This window comes from Hemitrygon akajei, chromosome 8 (genome assembly GCF_048418815.1).
Source record: "Hemitrygon akajei chromosome 8, sHemAka1.3, whole genome shotgun sequence".
Taxonomy (NCBI): Eukaryota; Metazoa; Chordata; class Chondrichthyes; order Myliobatiformes; family Dasyatidae; genus Hemitrygon; species Hemitrygon akajei.
Window position 1 is genome coordinate 20692311 of NC_133131.1, and position 22930 is coordinate 20715240.

The window sequence follows — 22930 nt, forward strand, 5'->3', positions numbered from 1 at the left end:
TAATGTTCAGATGACATTATGCAAGAATGAGTTGATCATCAAGTTATCGTAAACCTTCATTTTATACATATCAGAATTAAAAATTTAACGTTTAGTTACACACTATAGAAGGAAGGAAGCTATTGTTTTTCTACAAATAAACAAACCGGTTAAGTAACAGTCTTACCTATCTTTGAAGAAATCCATTCCTAAAACAATACTTTCTTCTGTATCTTGTCTGCCATTGGTAGAAACCACCACCATGTATCTGGTCAGATCTATGTATGCACTTTCCAATCGTACAGCCTGAAATTTTTCAAAATGAAAGTTACTTCAAAGTTGTTATTTTAATATCCCATTAAAATTAACATTTAAATGTCAGTGTTCATCCAAATACAACACATTTTCAGGCCAATGAGTAGATGTAAAGTTACCGTCATAATTCTTAGCAATTTCATCTGAGCTTTCTGAATAACACTCCAAAGTATACTTCCCTCCTAACCTCACTGAATGTTACAACAAACTTCAGGGGCTATAGGGCTAACTTCTGCTTCCATGCTAAAAGTTATTGTCATAATACTATCCATTAATTAGCTTCATTACTGCAAGACATTTAGAAGGTGTGGCAAATTCTTCTGTTGAAATCAAACAGAATTTGATTACTATAATATTGACAAATGGGTGCATTATACTGAAGTTCATATGTTCTGAACTCTATTACATCATTTATACTATTCAATAAATATGAACACATTTGTTAAAACTAACCTGTTACAAGTTTGCTTTCAATTTTGGTGTGGAACTGCAAGAATAAATTTACAGACATGATCATAATTGCTCTGGAAATTATCCAGAAACAAGGATGCTTTCAATGTAGTACCTGCTGAAAAAGTGTAGCTATAAATGGTCTCTGAAGACCTATCACCTTGCTGTTCTGCAGTTTCTCTCTGCTGTCACCCTATTCTTATCTCCGAACACCTGCATGACAGAGTACGTCACTGGAATTGCAATTGCACGTAAACCGCTGATTGACTGGGGATGTGCTCCATGCTCAGGTCAGAAGAAAAAGAAGCCCTGACAACACTGCATCTTTAAAGAACTAAGAGGAAGAACCAGCCTTTTGGAATCCTATCTCTTCTATGTCAGTGATAATAAATCTGATTTTGCATTCCCACGGGCTCCTATCAAGGGAAGTTTTGGAGGGGGAGGGGACAAAAAGCAAAGGAAAGATGTATGACTGCTAGATACCACCTCCAAACTGGTTATAATGCACCTGGATATTCCGTCAGTGGAAAAGCACAAAAAGACTTGGCAGCCAAAGCAACCTAAACATCTGCCACATCACAAGATTTACTGCAAGCTACTTTTAGTTTTCCCAAGAGCAGTGGCAAAGCAAACTTCCTAAACATCCATGCAGCAATAATGGATATTTTTAGCTACTCATGACCAATAGCAAAGCATATGCTGCATTATGTTTAAGAGGAGCAAATCAGATATCATTTCAAAGGGATGGCCTCTACATGGACATAAAGGCAGCAGGCTATGCTCCACAGGGCACCCTTAGAATCAACATCTTCAGAAGGCCTTTGACAAGGTGCCACACATGAGGCTGCTTAACAAGCTACGAGCCCCTGGTATTACAGAAAATATTCTAGCATGGATAAAGCAGTGGCTGACTGGCAGGAGGCAGAGTTGAAATAAAGGAAACCTTTTCTGACTGGCTGCCAGTGACAAGTGGTGTTCCACAGGGGTCTGTGTTGGGACCGATTCTTTTTATGTTATATGTCAATGATTTAGATGATGGAATTGATGGCTTTGTTGTAAAGTTTGCAACAAACAAAGTATGAAGATAGGTGGAAGGGAAGGTAGTTTTGAGGAAGCAGAGACGCTGCAGAAGGACTAGATGGATTAGGAGAACGGGCAAAGAAATAGCAGATGGAATACAGTGTTGGGAAGCATATGGCCATGCACTTTGGTAGAAGAAATGTTTAACTATTTTCCAAATGGAGAGAAAATACAAAAAAAAACTGAGGTGAAATGGGATTTGGGAGTCCTTGTGCAGGATTCTGTAAAAGTTAATTTGTAGGTTGAGTCTGTAATACAGAAGGCAAATGCAATGCTAGCCTTCATTTCAAGTGGACTAGAATATAAGAGCAAGGATGTAATGTTGAAACTTTATAAAGTACTGGTGAGGCCTCACTTGGGAGTATTGTGAGCAGGCTTGGGTCCCTCTCTTAGAAGGGATGTGCTGAAACTGGAGGAAGTTCAAAGGAGGTTCACAAAAATGATTCCGGGATTGAATGGCTTGTCACATGAAGAGCGTCTGATGGGTCTAGGCCTGTATTCATCAGAATTCAGAAGAATGAGGGATGATCTCATTGAAACCTATCAATGGTAAAAGGCCTTGATAGAGTGAATGTGGAGAGATTGTTTCTATGATAGAAGAGACTAAGACCAGAGCACACAGCCCCAGCATAGAGAGGTTTCCGTTAAGAACGGAGAGGAGGAATTTCTTTAGCCCGATGGTTGTGAATCTGTGGAATTCTTTGCCACGGGCAGCTGTGGAAGCCAAGACTTTATGCATATTTAAGGCAGAAGTTGATAGATTTTTGATTGGTTAGGGCATGAAGGAATATGAGGAGAAGGCAGAAGATTGGAGCTGAGAGGAAAGTTGGACCAGCCATGATGAAATGGTGAAGCAGACTTGATGGGCCAAATGGCTTAGTTTTGTTCCTGCATCTCAGAATCAGAATTCTTATGGTCTTATCTTTCCTGTGCTTAACTCTCTTAAGTCTTGCTACATCCATCTTTGTAAAAGGAAACAAGACAGAAGTTTATTAATTAACTTGACAACACTGATCTTGTCCCAATTGTTTGGAGACAAATAATACTGTCTTTCAAATCCCCCTCAGGTTTTTAAATTTTGCAATTTAAATACTTGTTTTGCATTGATTTAAGGAAAAAAAGCAGGAAGAATCCATTCAGATCCTTATGTCTACTCTGAAATTCACTGAGATCACAGCTGATCTTATTTCTCAGCACAACTTTCCTACACCAACAGGCAAGCTCAACCATTGCTAGGTCAGCATTAAATAAATGTCTCACCTGGCATCTTTTCAATTCCAAATCCCATTCAAAGGCTCACTAAAACCCATTTCACGCACTCATATCTTATCTAATGGGAAGTGGACAGACATTTCACAGAAATAAATATGAGGAACTGTCAGAATTGACTAAAGACACCCTATCATGTTAATTTAATGTTACATGATAGCAGGAGACCACAAGTAATAATGTAATATTCCACGGGCTTTGCCAGAAGTATAGCAAACCATAAAATCCAAATCAATCTACAAAAATTAAAAAAGGCAGAATAATATGGAACTGCACAAACAACTCACCAGTCGAATATTGTCTTCAGGTCTAAGAAGAGTGAACATTGCTTGCAGGTGCTGCTGAAGGTCACCTTTTATAAAAATAAATCTTGAATTAGAGAAGTATAACTTGTGATAAGTATTTATAATAGTTAATTGAATCGTATAAACAGGTACTAACATTTTTCCATGTGGCAACATGGGATTTTGTAGCAATTGCCTAGTTTCATATACTTCATGCACAACATTTCACTATTCTACTGATCATTATCTCTTGCCATTGCATATAAAAAATTAGGAAACTAGAAAGTTGCATTGGCATAAATCAATTTTCGTTTTTAAAGCCATACATTGACTGCTTATAAAAAAAAGCAGTAGAAATGTTTCTCTATATTTACTTGTAGCCAAAACTGAGAATGTAAACGTCATTTGTATGATCCTTGCCAGCAGACACTTACTATCACTTGGATGCTGCAATAGCAACATAGCATTTTTTTTAACTCTTTGATCTTCTAATGCCTGTTTCTTCAAGCTATAATGTTACCTTTGTAAACTCAGATTACTTCAATCCACATAAACTAAACATCCTATAAATCAAACATAATGGGTGCCAAAATTATAAAAACTAAGTTCCTCCGGTATTGTGTGTTGCTCAAACAATACTAATATGACCTTATTTAAAATAATTGGAAAAAAAAAATAAAAGGCATTTAAAAATACCATCTGCTGGTGAACTTTAAAATAATGGGATACTAAATAAGGGTAGCTGAAACTCCTCAAAATCCAGAGAACCAAAGGGAGTATGATGGTGCCCCCACACCTCCAATGACCCCGTTCAATCCTGACATCAGCTGCTTTCTGTGTTGACTTTGCCTGCTTTCCCCATGACTGTGTGCATTTTCACTGGGTGCCCCTTTTTCTTCCCAAGCAGCAAGCATGAGCTGGTAGTGAGTTACCCTTGGCCATTGTGAGTTACCCTTTCAAGTAGGCAAATGCCAAAAAGGGAAGCTGGTGGCATATGAGAGAATAAATTTTTTGGGTCAACAGGACTAACAGATCTGTCTTTGGGACATTGGCACAAATCCAACTGAATGGCTTCCCTTGGTGTCCAAACAGGCAAGTATTGTTTGTTTTGTAAAATATATTCAGTGGAACACATGGCCACCTAGATTGGTGCTGCATTTCTGGGTGTAGTTAGATTTCCAAGTATATATGGATGAAAAGTTTGAAATGGTAGCCTAAATCAGGAACCTAACAAATATGCTTATCCTCAGCTGGGCAGTACTGTGTAATTCCAGCCTTATTGTCATTTCATGTAATAGCTTAACCTAGGCAAGAAATCAAGAAAGGCAAGATATTCAGAAAAAAAATTTTCATGACAAAAGCAGACCAGATTTCAAGAATGGGGTTTGCAAAATAGCAAAAGCAAATCCTTAACCAGCTGATTTAAAAGTATTTCTGCCACCAGGTTATATTGCATCACATGTCTCTGCACCTACAGAGCTATCCCAACAAAGATGAAAAATTATTTACTGCTTCAACATGTTAAAAATAGACTTGTGAAAAATTCAGGCTATTAAAATGTCAAAAGTAAACAGAAGGAACAACATAAATCTTCATCTGAATTGAAACCTGTCACATTCTCAATTAATAAAGCCAGAATCTTGTGTTGGTACAAGAAACAATTTACTCATATATATACCATATGTTATAATTACTCATTTTATTAATCAATGTATTATTTGATTTTGTCAGATGCATCTGTACATAGTAAGAGCAACAAATGTTTAAATTTAGGTTCTGACATTTTTAGAAACTACATAAATTAATTCAAGTGTAAGGAAACATTCTGATAGGCTACATCACTGTCTGGTAATGGTGGGGGCTACTGCACAGGACCAAAAGAAGCTGCAGAGGGTTGTAAATCTAGCCAGTTCCATCTCGGGTACTAGCCTACAAAGTATCCAGGATATCTTCAGGGAGCAGTGTCTCAGAAAGGCAGCATCCATTATTAAGGGCATCCAGTACCCAGGGAATGCCCTTTTCTCACTGTTACCATCAGGTAGGAGGTATAGAAGCCTGAAGGCACACACTCAACAATTCGAGAACAGCTTCTTCCCCCCTGCCATCCAATTCCTAAATGGATGTTGAACCCTTGGACACTAGCTCACTTTTAAAAAAAATATAGTATTTTTTGCATGATTTTTAACCTATTCAATATACGTACACTGTATAAAGTATACTGAATAAGATTTATTTAATATTATCTCTTCTTCTATATTATGTATTACAATGAACTGCTGCTACTAAGTTAACAAATTTCATGTCATATGCCGGTGATAATTCTGATTCATCTACATTGAATTATAAACAGTACTATCAATTAGCACTTAAGATAGAAATGCTATTAAACTATTAATACTGGGTTTAGTATTAACTGCTCATTTTCCATTTTGCCACTTAAGGCTCTAAAACTGTAAGAAAACTAAACAAATAATGTGGGCAATCCAGAACGGTTGTTCACTCCAAAGAGGCAATACAGGCCATCCCCGGGTTACGAATGAACTCCGCTCCTAAGAATGTTTTTAAGTCAGATTTGTATGCAAGTCGGAACAAGCACATCTGGTATTATTTAGCGTCAGTTAGTCAAACGTTTGTCTTAGTATATAGTACATATTTTACCCTTCTATGCATATAAAACACTTAAGAAACATATATATTCCAATAATTAAACCACTGCATTGCTTAGTAATAACTGTAGCTTTCATCGGGGCAGGGCCTTTCACATGCTCAATTATTCTCACTTTATCCTTTAAAATTGTTCTGATCGTTGACTGACTGTAGCCTAACACTTTTCACTGATCTCACTGTGCCACCAGCCGACTGGAAAAGGGTGGTGGGGGGGTGGTGGGGGTGGTCAGGGTGAATCTTGCTAAGAAAAATTTAAGCCAAATACAAAGTTACACACTCAACACAGTGTGAAACTTAAAACAGCAGACAGCGTAGCGATCCAACTTAAAATGGTGGACAGCGTCGTGATCCGACTTAAAATGGCGGACGACGTTCTCCATCCTCGTTTCTTAAGTACAAGTTGTTCGTAAGTTGGACGTTCGTAACTCGGGGACTACCTGTAAATGGATAGTGGTTTGATGGAAATAGCCAGCTTTGGGTCCTAATAGATTAAATGGTTACAATGCCAAACGTTGCAAAACAAATTTCCTAATACAGTATACAAGCCAGCAAGATTTTGTTTAATGATCTAAATAGGATATGAAAGGGACAAATGATAAAGTGGATGGACAGAGTGGAAGGGAAGGCCCGTCATAGGAGAGACCGGCTCTGACTTCCTCAAATTTCAATCCCAAAAAAGTGCATGAAAATTTTTGATTTAAGTAGGTACAAAGATGTGGTTACTTAGGCTTAGGACCGAGGAAGGGAGGGTCAGGAACTCAAAACGGGGATCTGCCATAAAACAAACTTTGGGAGCAACTGCTTCTGTCCAAACTGGATAATTGCCATGACCAAAATCAATTGATCTTGATCTTGCATATTTAAATGATCTTCATGGGTTAAATATACAAGATATGGGTGGTGGGGTGGAGATACATCTCTACCAAAGGGGGTGTAAAGCGCTCCTTTCCTCCACTAGCCTGCAGATCATCCTTGGGCAAGGTGTAGCACCTGCTTAGGCCCCCGATCAGGGTCACACAAAGCCATGGTAGGTGGTGGTGGGTGGTTGTATGAGCAACTGGTGTATATCAACCCTAGTCCTGGTAATGTAATCACTGATGCCAGGCAATCTCTGAAGAGTACTTATAATAGCTGGGTTCACCAGTTTTGTAAAAGGTACTGCCCAGAAGGCAGCAATGACAAGCTACTACTCAAGAAAAATTTGCCAAGAACAATCATGGTCACCATGATCGCCCACATCATATGACACGCCACATGATGATGATGATGTATCAGACATGGTCTTGTGTTAAATATATAAGACCAAGATCAAATGAATTTTAGATACCAACTGATTCAAGAGATGTAGATACAGATCAACCAAGATCTAATTAAGATACAGATCAGATTCAGGGGGTAAATTCAGTTCCCATTTAATAAATTCCTACACGAATTATAAGGAATCCTGTCAAAAACAGATATAATACTCATAAAACTTGAAGTGAAACAAATAGAATGCTACATTGACTGAGGATGCAGACAATGAAGCTTCAAGGTACTGTTCTGTGATATACAGGATTGAATTGAACATAGTTTACTATCAAGTTATCAAAATTCCTTCAAAGGAAAATTCTTGATTAATCTACATTAATCTACAATGTTTTAATACAGGGAAATGATGAAACCAAATTAAGAAGAAATCTTGCAAACTCATTAGCATATACATATAGTATATGTCTGCAGTCAAAATTCTCAGTATCCCTATTTTAAGCAGAAGTACATATTTACTTCTCTATTTCAACCCTGCGAAACACAGCTTTACATGTAATCAACTCAAACCACTTCCACTACATTAGTTTCACACGATGTGCAAGTTAAATGCAATTAATTAGGATTTATTTTATTTTCAAATACTTAGATGTTATTCATAAAGCTTCCATGAAAGCAGAGCGCAACAATAGTACTGGACAGAAGTTTAACAATACATTCCAAATGAAGTAACTTGCAGCACCATTGACCTAGCAGTTAATGCTGCTGCCTCACAGTGTTAGGGGCCCAGGATTGATTCTGATCTCCAGTCCTGTGTGCACACAGAATTTACATGAACGACTTTCCTCTCACATCCCAAAAATGTGCCAGTAGGTTAATTGGCTGCTGCAAATTACCACTTAGTGTAGGTTAATAACAAAAAGAACCAGGCAAGAAAAATAAAATCAGTGCACATGAGAGGCAAGGTGTAAAGTGTACAGAGAAATAAAGAGATCGGGAATAGAATTAATGGGATTGCTCTCAGACAGCTGACATGTAACAAATCACCACTTTTTTGTCATTGTAAGAAACAACGAAAAGTACTGCATCAGCTTGGGTTTGTTTTTAAATGCAGCTTCACCACAATTCCACTCTAAAAACATGGATCACCAATTTCCTTACCAGCATGTTTATTGCGCCGATGATTGACTCTAGATGCAGTTGAGCCATTTCCTCGAGGCAGGAATAAAGCAGCACCCTTTACAGTCAGGAAGCTCTCACTTATGCTGCGAAAAGAAAGATAATTGAAGTAAGACTAACAAAAACTATTAACACCATAACAAATAACTTAACCCGATTAAAATAAGCTGTGGGTGCAAACAGGTAACTACAATGAATAATGACAAGTTGTCAGCAATACTTGTGTTATTTATAAAAGGCAGAATTTCTCCCTAATCCCAATATTACTCTTTAGACAGTGCATGGATTCTTCATTTACAGGAGAAGCCATATTAAACTATCTCCTTTAAAAATGTGCACAAAACTGTAAGAGAAAAGATGTTTTTAGCTTTGATATATACACTACTGAGTACATTATCAACTAAATCAACCCAAAAGATTTGATCCTTTTGCTTTGACAAAATCATTACAAGGAGTCTTGGGCGAGATTTGAAAGAGACTGCAAGAAAAACTGTAACATGAATCCATACAGTTTCTATATCACAGTATCATTAAAATTCTGAATAATTAAGTTACAACAGAAATGTATTACAATAAAAACAGAATTGGGAAAGGAAACTGGTAGAATTGTAGAGATATTCAATGCACCAAATAGCCTAATCCTAATCCTATGCCTGATGGTTTTATGGAAAAATGGTGCTCTTAAATTTCTTTTGATGTGCATTTCATTATTTACTAAATGAAACAAAAACACTATTACACTTCAAACTAACTGAATTTGTAACATTGTGACGAGAATGGGCAGGAACACACTGGCACAACAGATTCTGTAGATGCTGGAGGAACTCAGCAGATCAGGCAACATCTATGAAAATAAATAAACAGCGGACATTTTGGGCTGAGACCCTTCTTCAGGATGAATGGTCTTGGCCCGAAACATTGACTGTTTATTCATTTCCATAGATGCAGCCTGATCTGCAGAGTTCCTTCAGCATTTTGGGTGTGTTGCAATGGATACACTGACGTCTAGGTGGCAGTAGCTGCAGTGCACTTGTCAAATGTGATTCATATTTGCAAGCATCTACACTGCAACACAGAAGTATGGAAAAGGCTAAAGGTCAAATGGCTGGCCTAGTTCAATTTGATTCAGCCCATTGTCATCTTTTCTTTGAGCATATTAATGAGGTTTAAAGCACAATAACTAGCTTTGTGCAGCATTTATTTCAAGGAATTCCATTCACAGACACACAATAAGAAATTCAGTGCCAAACCTAGGAAGGAGTCATTATAGTTGGTTATTAGAAATTGACCAAAGATGAAATTTATTACAAAATGATTTAAGTAAATAATGACATAGATATCACATTTATTTACTAGAATGTTACCTGGGTTTCAGCACCTAAGTTACAGAGAAAGGTTGAACAAGTTAGCTCGTTATTCTTTGGAGCGTAGAAGGTTGAGGGGGGACTTGATAGAGGTATTTAAAATTATGAGGGGGATAGATAGAGTTGACGTGGATAGGCTTTTTTCCATTGAGAGTAGGGGAGATTCAAACAAGAGGACATGAGTTCAGAGTTAAGGGGCAAAAGTTTAGGGGTAACACGAGGGGGAACTTCTTTACTCAGAGAGTGGTACCAGTAGAAGTGCTGGAAGCAGATTCGATACTGTCATTTAAAAAAAATTGGATAGGTATATGGACAGGAAAGGAATGGAGGGTTATGGTAGGTGGGACTAGGTGAGAGTAAGCGTTCAGCACAGACTAGAAGGGCCGAGTTGGCCTGTTTCCGTGCTGTAATTGGTATATGGTTATATGTTATATGGTTATTTCTTGCAAATTGATATTTACTGAGCTGATAATATAGTAGCAATGTCAAACTCTGACTTATCAATAAATAAAGCCAAACCACCTTCAAAGACAATTATAAATGTAGTACTTAAAACCAAGTTGTCCAGCTGATGAAAAGTTTAATTTTTACATAATTGAAACAGGAACAATTATATTAAAATGCTTTATAAATCGTACCTTATAATAATTTGAACAAAAATATTAGCAAAACCAAAATAATATTAAAAATTTTGGTACTAAATCAACTGAGTGGTTCTTGGAACTCAACATTTCCTGATATATTAAGAAATTACAGAGATTGAGAAAGTGGGAAATGGGAATCACAATGACTAGAGACAAAGGAAATGAGAATTTCTGTTCTTTTTCGTAACAGCATAGCTCCCAAATTTTAAGTTTGATTATTAAATTCACTTAGATCCAATAAAGTATAACATCACATTACAATAAACCTTTGAGATCTCTGGCAAATCATAATACTGCAATGTCAATTCTAAAATTTAAATTATAATGAAATGTAACTGACAGCTTCAAGCTTTGACGTCATAACAGGTTTCATTTCCTTCCAGTCTTACAGAGTTCCCGTATATATACTATTTCGAAAGATAGTTGTGCTCTCCAAAATAAGTTTCAGCAAACTGGCAAATGGCTGAATTTCATATAGGTGTGCACGACAGTAATATGGTTTAGCTCCTTATGACAAGGAAATTTTCGGCAAAAGTTAAAACAATATTAAAAATGGAGTCAATTATTTTTCATAGTTTGACAAATCTGTCTGGCCTAGAACAGCTTTGAAGAAGAAGGAATATGATCCAATACCAGCTACTTGGAAAAACTACCCATTTTATTTTTTCCTTCCTACCATAAAAGGCATGTTAATAAATGCCACATTCTTTTAGGAAAAAGGAAGTTACAGGCTCTTTCGCTTTCTGTGAAGAAATATCTTGTCCCACCAAAACTTAACTAAGCCAATAATGATTTAAATTTAGGGTTTCTCCTATTCAATATTCCTTCACCAAAGGAAACTTCTCTAATTTACCATTCAGACACAATTGAATCATCCTACAATGTTCCAAACAAGAAAATATATTTGAAATCAGAGCTAAATCAGTAATATTAGAGTTATGAATTTGCAGGAAAATCGAAAAGGGACCTATTCTTCTATTAACAGATTTTACATTGCCAAGCATGTGTCCCTGGATTCTGCTCACCCCAACAAGCTAGAGTATATGGGTAGATAATTGAGAAGTTCTACCATATTTAAAAATCAACCTCTTTCTGACCACTATAGAGAAAAGCAATTCTTAAGTTTTGTGGTTGCAATGCTCGTGTGATGAGGGGTTGAGGGGGCTTTGTAGGGAAGGAGAGCGATCATTCCAAGATGAAAGGGCCAAGAGGATGCAGACAAGACCATGTTTGTTCCAAGACCATGTTTGTTCCAAGGTTTGTGTTCATTTGTACTTAAAGGATGTGTGTGTGCAAGCGAGTGCAAAGTACAAACCCCATTTCCAGAAAAGTTGGGATATTTTCCAAAATGCAAAACAAAAATCTGTGATATGTTAATTCACGTGAACCTTCATTTAACTGACAAAAGTACAAAGAAAAGATTTTCAATAGTTTTACTGACCAACTTAATTGTATTTTGTAAATATACACAAATTTAGAATTTGATAGCTGCAACACACTCAACAAAAGTTGGGACAGAGGCATGTTTACCATTGTGTTACATCACCTTTCCTTTTAATAACACTTTTTAATCGTATTGGAACTGAGGATACTAATTGTAGTAGATTTGCAATTGGAAATTTTGTCCATTCTTGCTTGATATAAGACTTCAGCTGCTCAACAGTACGTGATCTCCGTTGTCTGATTCTCTTCATGATGCGCCATACATTTTCAATAGGAGATAGATCTGGACTGGCAGCAGGCCAGTCAAGCATACACACTCTGTGTCTACAGAGCTACGCTGTTGTAGCCCGTGCAGAATGTGGTCTGGCGTTGTCCTGCTGAAATAAGCATGGATGTCCCGGGAAGAGACATCGCCTTGATGGCAACATATGTCTCTCTAAAATCCTAATATACGCCTCAGAGTCAATGGTACCTTCACATAATTGCAACTCACCCATGCTGTGGGCACTGATGCACCCCCATACCATCACAGATGCTGGCTTTTGCATCTTTCGCTGATAACAATCAGGATGGTTGTTTTCATCTTTGGCATGGAGAACTCGACGCCCGTTTTTTCCGAAAACTAGCTGAAATGTGGACTCATCTGACCACAACACACGGTTCCACAGTCTTTCGGTCTATCTGAGATTAGCTCGGGCCCAGAGAACTCGCCAGCGTTTCTGCATAGAGTTGATGAATGGCTTCCTCCTTGCGTAATACAGTTTCAAGTTGCATTTCTGGATGCAGCGACAGACTGTGTTAAGTGACAATGGTTTTCCGAAGTACTCCCGAGCCCAGGTGGCTATAATTGTCACAGTAGCATGATGGTTTCTTAGGCAGTGCCGCCTGAGGTCTCAAAGATCATGCACATTCAACAGTGGTTTCCGACCTTGCCCTTTACGCACTGAGATGTCTCTGAATTCTCTGAATCTTTTCACAATATCATTGTACTGTAGATGTTGAAAGACCTAAATTCTCTGCAATCTTGCACTGGGAAATGTTCCTTTTGAACTGACTAACAATTCTCTCACGAATTTTGGCACAAAGGGGTGAGCCACAACCCATCCTTGCTCGCAAAGACTGAGCCTTTGATGGACGCTACTTTTATATCCAGTCATGATACCTCACCTGCTACCAATTAGCCTGCTTAATGTGGAGTCTTCCAAACCGGTGTTACTTGAATATTCTGTGCACTTTTCAATCTTATTTTAACTCTGTCCCAACTTTTGTTGAGTGTGATGCAGCCATCAAATTCTAAATTTGTGTATATTTACAAAATACAATTAAGTTGGTCAGTAAAACTATTGAAAATCTTTTCTTTGTACTTTTGTCAGTTAAATAAAGGTTCACGTGAATTAACATATCACAGATTTTTGTTTTTATTGCATTTTGGAAAATATCCCAACTTTTCTGGAAATGGGGTTTGTAAAAGAGAAGACTAATCTTCAATCACACTGGACCTCCTGGCCACCAGGTAATGTGGTATATGGCGTACAAGTTCTTCCATTTAAAAAAAAAATCACATGTAGACATTTTCCACTCCTTACAAATGGGACTTGGTCTTGGTCCCAAAGCACTGCCAAGTTTGGACAATATCAAGCTATTCTTCTAAGGATAGCAAAGCCTATATGCAGATCTTACCCCAATATTTCAGTTGTGATTGTGTTAATCATCATCCACTTTATACACTTAAGGTAATAGTATACCAAAATGGCAGTGCACACTGAACAAAAATTCCTCTCCAGGAAATAATACCAGAGAACTCCATGATAATTTAAGCACCAAGTTACTCTCCTTAATGACTCATAGCACTAAACTGATTCAAATTCCCTGAAGCAATTCCAGAATGGTATAAACTCCAAATACAAGAATTGTGCTGGAAATGAATGAAATCTTGTTTTGTCAGAAAATTGAAAAACATTGACACTAATATCTTAGTGAAACCACTCAAGGAATGAGGATACCAGTCAAAAATAAGCATTCAAATCCAAAACCTGATTATTAACATAGAAGTCACTCAGCTGCCACTTTTCACAGAATACATATATTGTAACCAAGATTAAACTTTATTAGCCATCCCAATTGAGGAGACCCAAGCCTCTGCCTTGAATTGCAGCAGTCCATATGACGATGGCATTCACACAATATATTGATGCATGTTTGGAGTCAGATAGTTCGAACTGGGGAGGACAGACTTCTTAGTCTTAAAAGGCTCTAGCATGCTAGTGCCCATTTAATCTCTTGAATGCATTTGATAAAGCAAGTGTCCTCCCTCTAAGCATATAGCTATTGTAATGATTATTGTATTGGAATAATGCTTCAGATACCCATTTTCATGGTTCAGAGATTAGTTCCAATGCTACCAGATCAGTTAGGAAAATTTAAGTCAACCAGATTTATCTGGAATAAAGCAACCAAGCAACAGGAGTAGTTTGTGGTAACTTATTATAAATTGGAATAACTATTTGTTCACCTTTATACTCTTTGTTAAAATGATGCTTGAATACTTGTTTTTCAAGTCAGTTCTTACAAATCTACAGAATTTAATAAACTAAAGTATACAAATGTGATAATAATAAACAAGTCAATCACAGGAACAAAATCTGCCAAAATACAGAACATGGAACTTGTTTACTGCACACACAATTATGGAAATGAGCAGAAAGGGAAGTTCATAAATTCAACATGAATTGGCATGGTTTCAATGCAATTTGTGCTAAACCTCTTTGCCCTGTCAAGAACCCCCTGGGCTTTAAAGCTTTCAAACTATCAGATGATTGGTGGCTATATTTAAGGGATGAAAAGCTACTGTTTTTTTTTTATTTGATCCATTGCGCAGTTTGTGTGGTTCATGTGAACAAAGCAAAAATCTGTTTGTCTGTGTCTACACTTCAACTTGCTGTACATTAATAAAACTAAGACTACAGATTAGGTAAAGTGATGAAATCCATGTCAAAAAACTATTTTGTCTGTCTCAAAGAACGAATGAAATGCACTTATTTAATTGCAATTAATTTACTGCTCTTTTAAGTGTACCTATTCAATTTTCACCTTCATTTTATACTTTTTTTTTAAAAAAGGTCATTGTACAGCAGCATGTCAAAGCCAATTCTCTGAAAGCAGCTATTATTAACAATTTCACAATCAGGCTTTCAGGCAAACAGATACCACTCAAGAGTAAATGAGAACAGCCTCTTTAATCTCACTGAAACACATCTGCATTCATCCTACTCGGGAGTTGGCATCAAGGAAATCCATCAGTAAAAAGGAAAATTCAAACACAGAGGCTTACTAAATTCATAAACTAAAGTTATCCAGTGATTTTTAAATTGAATTAATAGTTTTCAGAAAAGGTTTCTCAGGTGCAAGGACTGAAACAGATAAAGACCAGAGAAATATAAATCACGTGTCCAATATAGATGAAAACAAAAGATCTAGACAAGATTTTTTAACACGTAAATATTTTTTAAAAATAACTTTAGAATATGGTCTAACAATTCTGAAACAAAGTCTGGAACAATGCACAATTTAAGATCTTAAATAATGCATTTGTTAACATGCTAATCAGTATAAATTTCAGAGTTCAAACTTTCTTTCTTCCCTTCAAGTTTTGCACCAAATGATCACTTAACAAGAAAGGCATTTCCCAATGACTTAATTGAATTTACTCGTAGAACACCATAGAACTATTTGCATTTTTGATGAGGAGTAAAGAGACTAGAAGGTTTAGGATTCAACCCAAGATATCCGATTTCTATTCCTCAAACTTCCTAGCTTTCCTTTATTAGACACTGCCCTGAAGCAGCAAATATAAACACCAGAAAGAAATACACAAAAACCTGAGACAACCAAGGCAAAGTATAAAATGCAGATGAATAGAGAAAGCTAAAGACTGGAAGCACACACCACTTCCATAACATACAATCAACACAGATTACTGTTTACCATTTGAACATTTGGAGAGGTACAATATGATTAGGAATAGTCAGCATGGCTTTGTCGGGGCAGGTCATGCCTTATCAGCCTGACTGAATCTTTTGAGGATGTGACTAAACACATTGATGAAAGAAGAGCAGGATGTAGTGTATATGGATTTCAGCAAGGCATCTGATAAAGTGCCCCATGCAAGCCTTACTCAGAAAGTAAGGAGGCATGGGATCCAAGGGGACATTGTTTTGTGGATTCAGAACTTGCTTGCCCACAGAAGGCAAAGAATGGTTGTAGACAGGTCATATTCTGCATGGAGGTCAGTCACCAGTGGAGTGCCTCAGGGATCTGTTCTGGGACCACTACTCCTCGTGACCTGGATGAGGAAGTGGAGGGATGGGTTAGTAAGTCTGCTGATGACACAAAGGTTGGAGATGCTGTGGATAGTGTGGAGGGCTATCAGAGGTTACAGCAGGACATTGATAGGATGCAAAACTGAGCTGAAAAGTGGCAAATGGAGTTCAACCCAGATATGTGTGAGGTGGTTCATTTTGGTAGGTCAAATATGATGGCAGAATATAGTATTAATGGTAAGACTATTGACAGCGTGGAGGATCAGAGGGATCTTGGGGTCCGAGTCCATAGGATGCTCAAAGCAGTTGTGCAGGTTGACTCTGTGGTTAAGAAGGCGTATGGTGTATTGGCCTTCATCAATCGGGGAATTGAATTTAGGGGCCAAGAGGTAATGTTGCAGCTATATAGGACCCTGATCGGACCCCACTTGGAGTACTGTGCTCAGTTCTGGTCACCTCACTACAGGAAGGATGGAGAAGCCATAGAAAGGGTGCAGAGGAGATTTACAAGGATGTTGCCTGGATTGGGGAGCATGCCTTATGAGAATAGGTTGAGTGAACTCGGCCTTTTCTCCTTGGAGTGACAGAGGATGAGAGGTGACCTGATAGAGGTGTATAAGATGATGAGAGACACTGATCATGTGGATAGTCAGAGGCTTTTTCCCAGGGCTGAAATGGTTGCCACAATAGAACACAGGTTTAAGGAGCTGGGGAGTAGGTACAGATGAGATGTCAGGGGTAAGGTTTTTTTTTTACTCAGAGAGTGGTGAGTGCGTGGAATGGGCTGCCGGCAACGGTGGTGGAGGCGGATACGATAGGGTCTTTTAAGAGACTTTTGGATAGGTACATGGAGCTTAGAAAAATAGAGGGCTGTAGGTAAGCCTAGTAATTTCTAAGGCAGGGACATGTTTGGCACAACTCTGTGGGCCGAAGGGCCTGATTGTGCTGTAGGTTTTCTATGTTTCTATGTTTAACCAGTTGCTTGTCTTTTTAAATCATAAATTTAAACTGTGACAAACAGTAGGGAAACCAATGTTTCTTCTAAGTAATGACAAACTGATCACATGATTTTAAACGAAGTTCATAACTGCAATAGGTTTCATATTGCTATGGAAGTGTTCACTCTGCAATGTCTAATTTGATTTCCTTCACAATTTAAATAGGACTATACCCCACAGAAAGTCAGGGTACAGCAAATTTCTCTCAGAACACTGATGCTGCAGATATAGCAAGGAGGAGCTCAAGTTCCCACAGGTTGTGGTGCAGCATCTCGTGGTAAACATTCAGCTGCAGGTGTTATCCAATACCAGGCATCTTGCCATGTACACAGAAATGCTACATAAATGGTAAAAAGGATACACCTAGTTATCTGCTACCCACTGACATTTTTTTAAAAACCCCTTTCCGTGGAAGAGGTTGCACTTCCCACTTTGACCTCAGTAGCCAATTCAGAGTCCACAAAACCAGAGCAGAACAAGTCATCCTTATTTCCAAAGGACATCTGGAGTAAAGAGACCACGAGTCTGCATTATCACTATCTAAATTTTTACAAATAATATTAAAATGACAATCAAAGTAATCAAGGGATACTACACTCGGTTACATTCCCATTGATTAAAAAAAAAGGACAAAAAATGTTTGCCAGGTCACAAAATATTCAACTAGAGTGTAAGAATAGAACAGTTCTTGATGAGAAGCCACTGCAATTTAACCACTATAGAGTCACAGAATAATAAAGCATGGAAACAAGCTTTGTATGTCAGAACGACACTTTAGCAAAAGTAGACAACACAAGAGGGTAGTGTGGGATATTGTTAACTTTGCCTGGCAAATACTTGGTCAAGTTACAGAGAATATATTGATTTATGCAAAAATTATTATTTGTATCAATAGACATGACAGTAAAATGTTAATAGATTGACAAGGAGGAATGAATGTAATATTTAGGCATTGAAATGTAGAGAATAATAGTTAGTAGAGTATGAATGACAACATAAATTTAATCAAAGATTTAAAAGGATATCCTAAATCACAAAGGCAAAAATTTAAATAGATATCTATCTGTCTCAGCATAGATCTGAAGAACTTTATTGAACTAATTAGAACATTTCACAGTGGTAGTTTATAGAATTCAAACTGATGTTCATGCTGTCTAATGATACATCAGGTACTTGATAAATAATGGAATTTATGCTGTAAGTTGCAACATTGCTGTTACTGTTTTTTCATAAAGAAATTGAGGAATGTTCTAGCTAATATAGTTGAGGCCAGCCAACTAGGACATTGCAATACAGACAAAAATTCTCCAGATTCAGAAGCAAAAAGACTCCCTTGAACATTTGCTATTTTAGTAACTTGCACATGGGAACATCATCCATGAAAAGCATGACCCAATTTATCTATTTAACTCTTTGTTAATAATGGCCTATTTAACTCTTTCAAATTGTATTAACAACTTACACACACACACACACACACAGGTTAACTTATATTTCAAATCTCATCATTCAGTCAGTCAGTCTGCTGGTCTATGCCATGTTCATCTAGACCAGACTGACTATATATAGTTCTACAGCATAAGAACTGTATTTCTGAATATATGCTGAATATTCCTGTGTCTGAAAGACAAATTATCCCAGGAATAGTAGTAATGAGGCAATTTTTTTTGTCACTTTTCTGTTACAATCGTTGTTCTCCCTACTTTTTGTCAAGTCATTGATCCCTTTCCAACATTTTCTAGATAGCAGATAAGGCAGTGTAACTGTAAACTCCAAGTTCAGCATTACTGTAAATACAATTCCAAGTTCAGCAACTGGCAGTCCATCAAACTACTGACCAAAATAATGTTGGTACTGCAGACCTATATTTAAACTAAAAATCTAGTGCACAGTTTGCACTTTTCCATAGGATACTTATGCCCACAATCTCTATAATTTCAATCTACAAATTATTTCAGAAAATCCCAACCCTCACCGGTGTCCCTTAACTCTAATTTATTTGGGGGTGTATAAATGACTGGTTCTGTTTTTCGAAGTTGGTCCCTTTAATCCTTTTCACTCCTTATGGAGCACAGGGCCTCAACAAAAGTCCTCCACTTCCTGCGATCTCTAGCAGATGTTTTTGCAGTCTCCCAAGTTTGGTCGGTGGCTTTCAGTTCATCCAAAAGCCTACGCCTCCAGGTTTGCTTTGGGCGACCTCTTCTTCTCTTCCCTTGTGGATTCCATTCGAGTGATTGTCGAGTGACATTCGACTGGCTCTTCCTCAAGTTGTGGCCAACCCATCTCCACTTCCTCCTCCTTATCTGGAATACAATGGGCTCTTGGTTTGCTCTCCTCCATAGGTCCAGGTTTGACACTCTGTGGTACCACTTGAGGCGGAGGATCTGCCGGAGGCATTTGTTGAGAAAGGTCTGGATCTTGTTGCAGCTGGTGTTAGTGATTCTCCATGTTTCGGATCCATACAGCAGGATGGCTTTCACATTGGAGCTGAATATACGGAGCTTAGTTTTGACAGAGATGGCCGTAGATCTCCAAACAGGTTGCAGGGTTGTGAAGGCATGCTGGGCTTTTCCGATCCTTGCTCTGTTGTCCTCATCTGTACCTCATGATTTACTGATTTTGCTTCCGAGATAGGTGAATTTGTCTACATCTTCAACTATTTGTCCTTCAATCCGTAATGGCTCCTCTTGTTTGTTATTAATGCGTAGAACTTTGGTCTTTTACTCGCTGTGAGGTCTCTCCCAAGGAATCTACTTTCTTCTGCATATCTTGAAGCCGGTGTGAGAGAAGAGCGAGATAATCTGCAAATGCCAGGTCTTCCAATTTCCCTGTTAACGTCCACTGGATGCCTCTCTCTGAGTCAGCATAGACTGTTCTTGTAGCCCGGTTGAGTACCAGAAGAAAAAGTAGAGGCGGCAGCAGGCATCCCTGTCTGACTCCAGTAGTGACCAGGAACTCTTCGGACAGTCTCCCATCATGGATGACCCTGCATGAGAAGCCATCATAAAGCTGTTCGATGATATTCACCATCTCTTCCGGTACACCATAGTGTCGTAAGATGCTCCACATTGACTTTCTGTCGAGGCTGTCAAATGCCTTCTCAAAATCAATAAAACACACATATAGTGGAGTTTGCCATTCTATTGTCTGCTCCACAATGACTGTAAGTGTAGCTATCTGGTCAATGCATGATCTCCTCGCGCTGGGGCTATACGGCGTTGAGGCGCGTCCCCTGCGTGGTGGATGGGGGATCCCTCGTGTGAGGGGTGCATCGGATAATATGGAAGAAGGTGCCGCAAACCAACAAAGCCTAGGAGAAGGAACTCCGATTCCAAACCCGGGTAGATAGGACTCGTTAGCCTTGGATGGCAGCCTATCTAGGAGAGGGTAAACTCTGATTTCAAACTCGGGCAGGTGGAGCTCGTTAGCATGGAAATGCCATTGTTAGCATGGAAATGCCATCACCTAGGGGAAGGTGACCCCGACAGAAAACCCCTGGTCCTCCAAGTTGGGGGTTGTGCAATGGGCTAACAACCCGTTCACGTAAAACAAGCAATTGTTACAGAAACCGTCAACAGAAGTTGGTCCCAAATGTCTCAAATTTGGCAGGTTACTTTGCTTTTCTATTTTGGGGTAGGTGGTCCAAGACTGCTAAATTCGTTACACAGCTTGCCAAAAAGTGGTTGGTTGATAGATAATGGTTCAATAAGAATGCAGTGGATTTTAACCAGTCAAGGGAACATCCTTTGATAATAAATTCCAAAATGAACAGAATGTCATTCCCCTCATCCTGGAAGTTGCTATAATGAAAGGACATAATGCAGAGCAAATATGTAGAGATCACAGAGACATGGTGACAGCACAACATTTAAAGCCACTCAGAAGTGTGAAACAAGCTGAAAACAGTCACTTGTATTTCCAGAGCATTCAATCTCACATAGCACTGCTGAGTACTTGCAATTTACAAAAAGATGTGCTGAAACCGATCTTATGACATTAGTCAGTCAAATCTGACTTTTATTTGGAGACCAGAATTGTGCAAAGGTTTACAACTACATGCTGGATTTGGCAAGACTAGCAACCATCTAAGAGAAGGTTAGTGTGAAGATGTATTATTATTCATAACTGGTAGCACAGTGTTTCCAAAGGTTAAGTGCCTGACTTTCTAGTGTCATTCAAGATATTTGCATGTAACCCATTAACTATATTAAGTTATCATATTAATGCATAAATCTTAAAATCTTTCCATTATGGAAGTCAAACTTAAATTTTACAGGCATACATACAACAATATTCTTTGTTATAAAAAGATACAACCTCTGCTATTAACTGTGACTTGAAAAGTCAGTGCATAAAATATGCAATCAAAACAATACACCAGGAAATACAATACTGAATGCTGTCAATATTGTCAGTACAAAGATATCTAAGCATAGCAACATTCATTTAATGATTAAATACTTCTTGCCTAGGTTACCTATAATAAGTAATTGCAATTCAAACTGACAGACTTCCCTGCAATGGAAAAAGCTTTACTCAAGAACACAAGCAAATAAAAACTAAACTTAGGCTTAAGGCATTGATAAATTAGCCTCTTTCACTTGTGCTATGTCATTTCCAGTAAGTGAGGCCGAAAGGATGCATGCCAATTATGTTAGTACATTATCAGGAAATTAAATTCTAGATTACTAAGTAAATAAAATTATTCTAAAAGTTCTAATTTGCTATTATTGAAACTCAGAGGCAAAAAAAAAATCACTACATATTAAAGAAACCTTCAATCTCACTTGAAACTACTAAATTGCACATTCAAAAGAGGCTGAGATTGTCTGAGCTCGTTATTCACTTGTTTCCAACAATACCTACAGCATGCATGTATTTTCAAAATTGATTAACCAAATAACAATCACAAATCTAAAGGTTATTGGGGAAAAAAAGGTATTTTACTGTGCTTTGCCCGGTCCAAAATGTAGCTCTAGTTTTACCTGTTTTCATGTTGAACTGGAAATCCAAACAGACAGCTCCCATTTGTCATATGTATAGTTCACATGTAACCCCCCCCCCCCCCCAACCTACCTGCCCAATTCAACGGCTCCCACTTAGCAGTTTTAAAAATTATATCCTTATACTTAAGTCATTGTTTGGTTTTTGTCCTCACCAGGTCTGATTTCTTCCATGTCCTATAATAAGCACAGAAACCATTCCTCACCCAATTCTAGTCTCAAGCATTGGGTACTTTAATGTTTCATGACTGATGACTGTGTCAATATCCTACTTCCCTGACCCTACCCTCTTCAATACGCCTCAGAAAAATTATCCTTCAGTCATAAACAATCAAATTGTGTTTCATAATGCTTCTGTTCAGTCCTCTAGTTTTAATGTTAAATGTTTAAGACGTGGTTTACAAATAGTTGTTACTCAGACAAAATTTTGAGAAAGTATGAAAAACAGTCATGGAACCCAGCCTGCTCTCCCAAGGAAAATATTGACTCAAATTCACTCAGACAATACACAGTATATTTTTGTTTAATGCCACTACCAAGGATGGAAATGGACCTAAATATTACACAAAAGTGTACTTTTTAAAATTATGAATTAATACAGATGTTTCCATGAAATAAACCACTGGCAACCAACAGCTTCAACGGCCATATGACAGAATTTATCTTTGTGGAACTGTCATAGTTCGTG

At 37.9% G+C, this 22930-nt stretch overlaps 1 protein-coding gene across 3 annotated transcripts in view; it reads right to left on the minus strand.

The window, feature by feature from the left end:
* Window positions 1-22930, minus strand: part of ssh2a (slingshot protein phosphatase 2a) — a 155144-nt gene that overhangs the window by 35601 nt on the left and 96613 nt on the right. For all 3 annotated transcript variants that reach the window (XM_073053408.1, XM_073053407.1, XM_073053406.1), the window contains 3 exons: window positions 8454-8557; window positions 3381-3445; window positions 167-285 (listed from right to left, as the gene is read on the minus strand). In XM_073053408.1, coding sequence (XP_072909509.1) covers window positions 167-285; window positions 3381-3445; window positions 8454-8557 — 288 coding nt within the window. The remainder of the gene's footprint in view (window positions 1-166; window positions 286-3380; window positions 3446-8453; window positions 8558-22930) is intronic.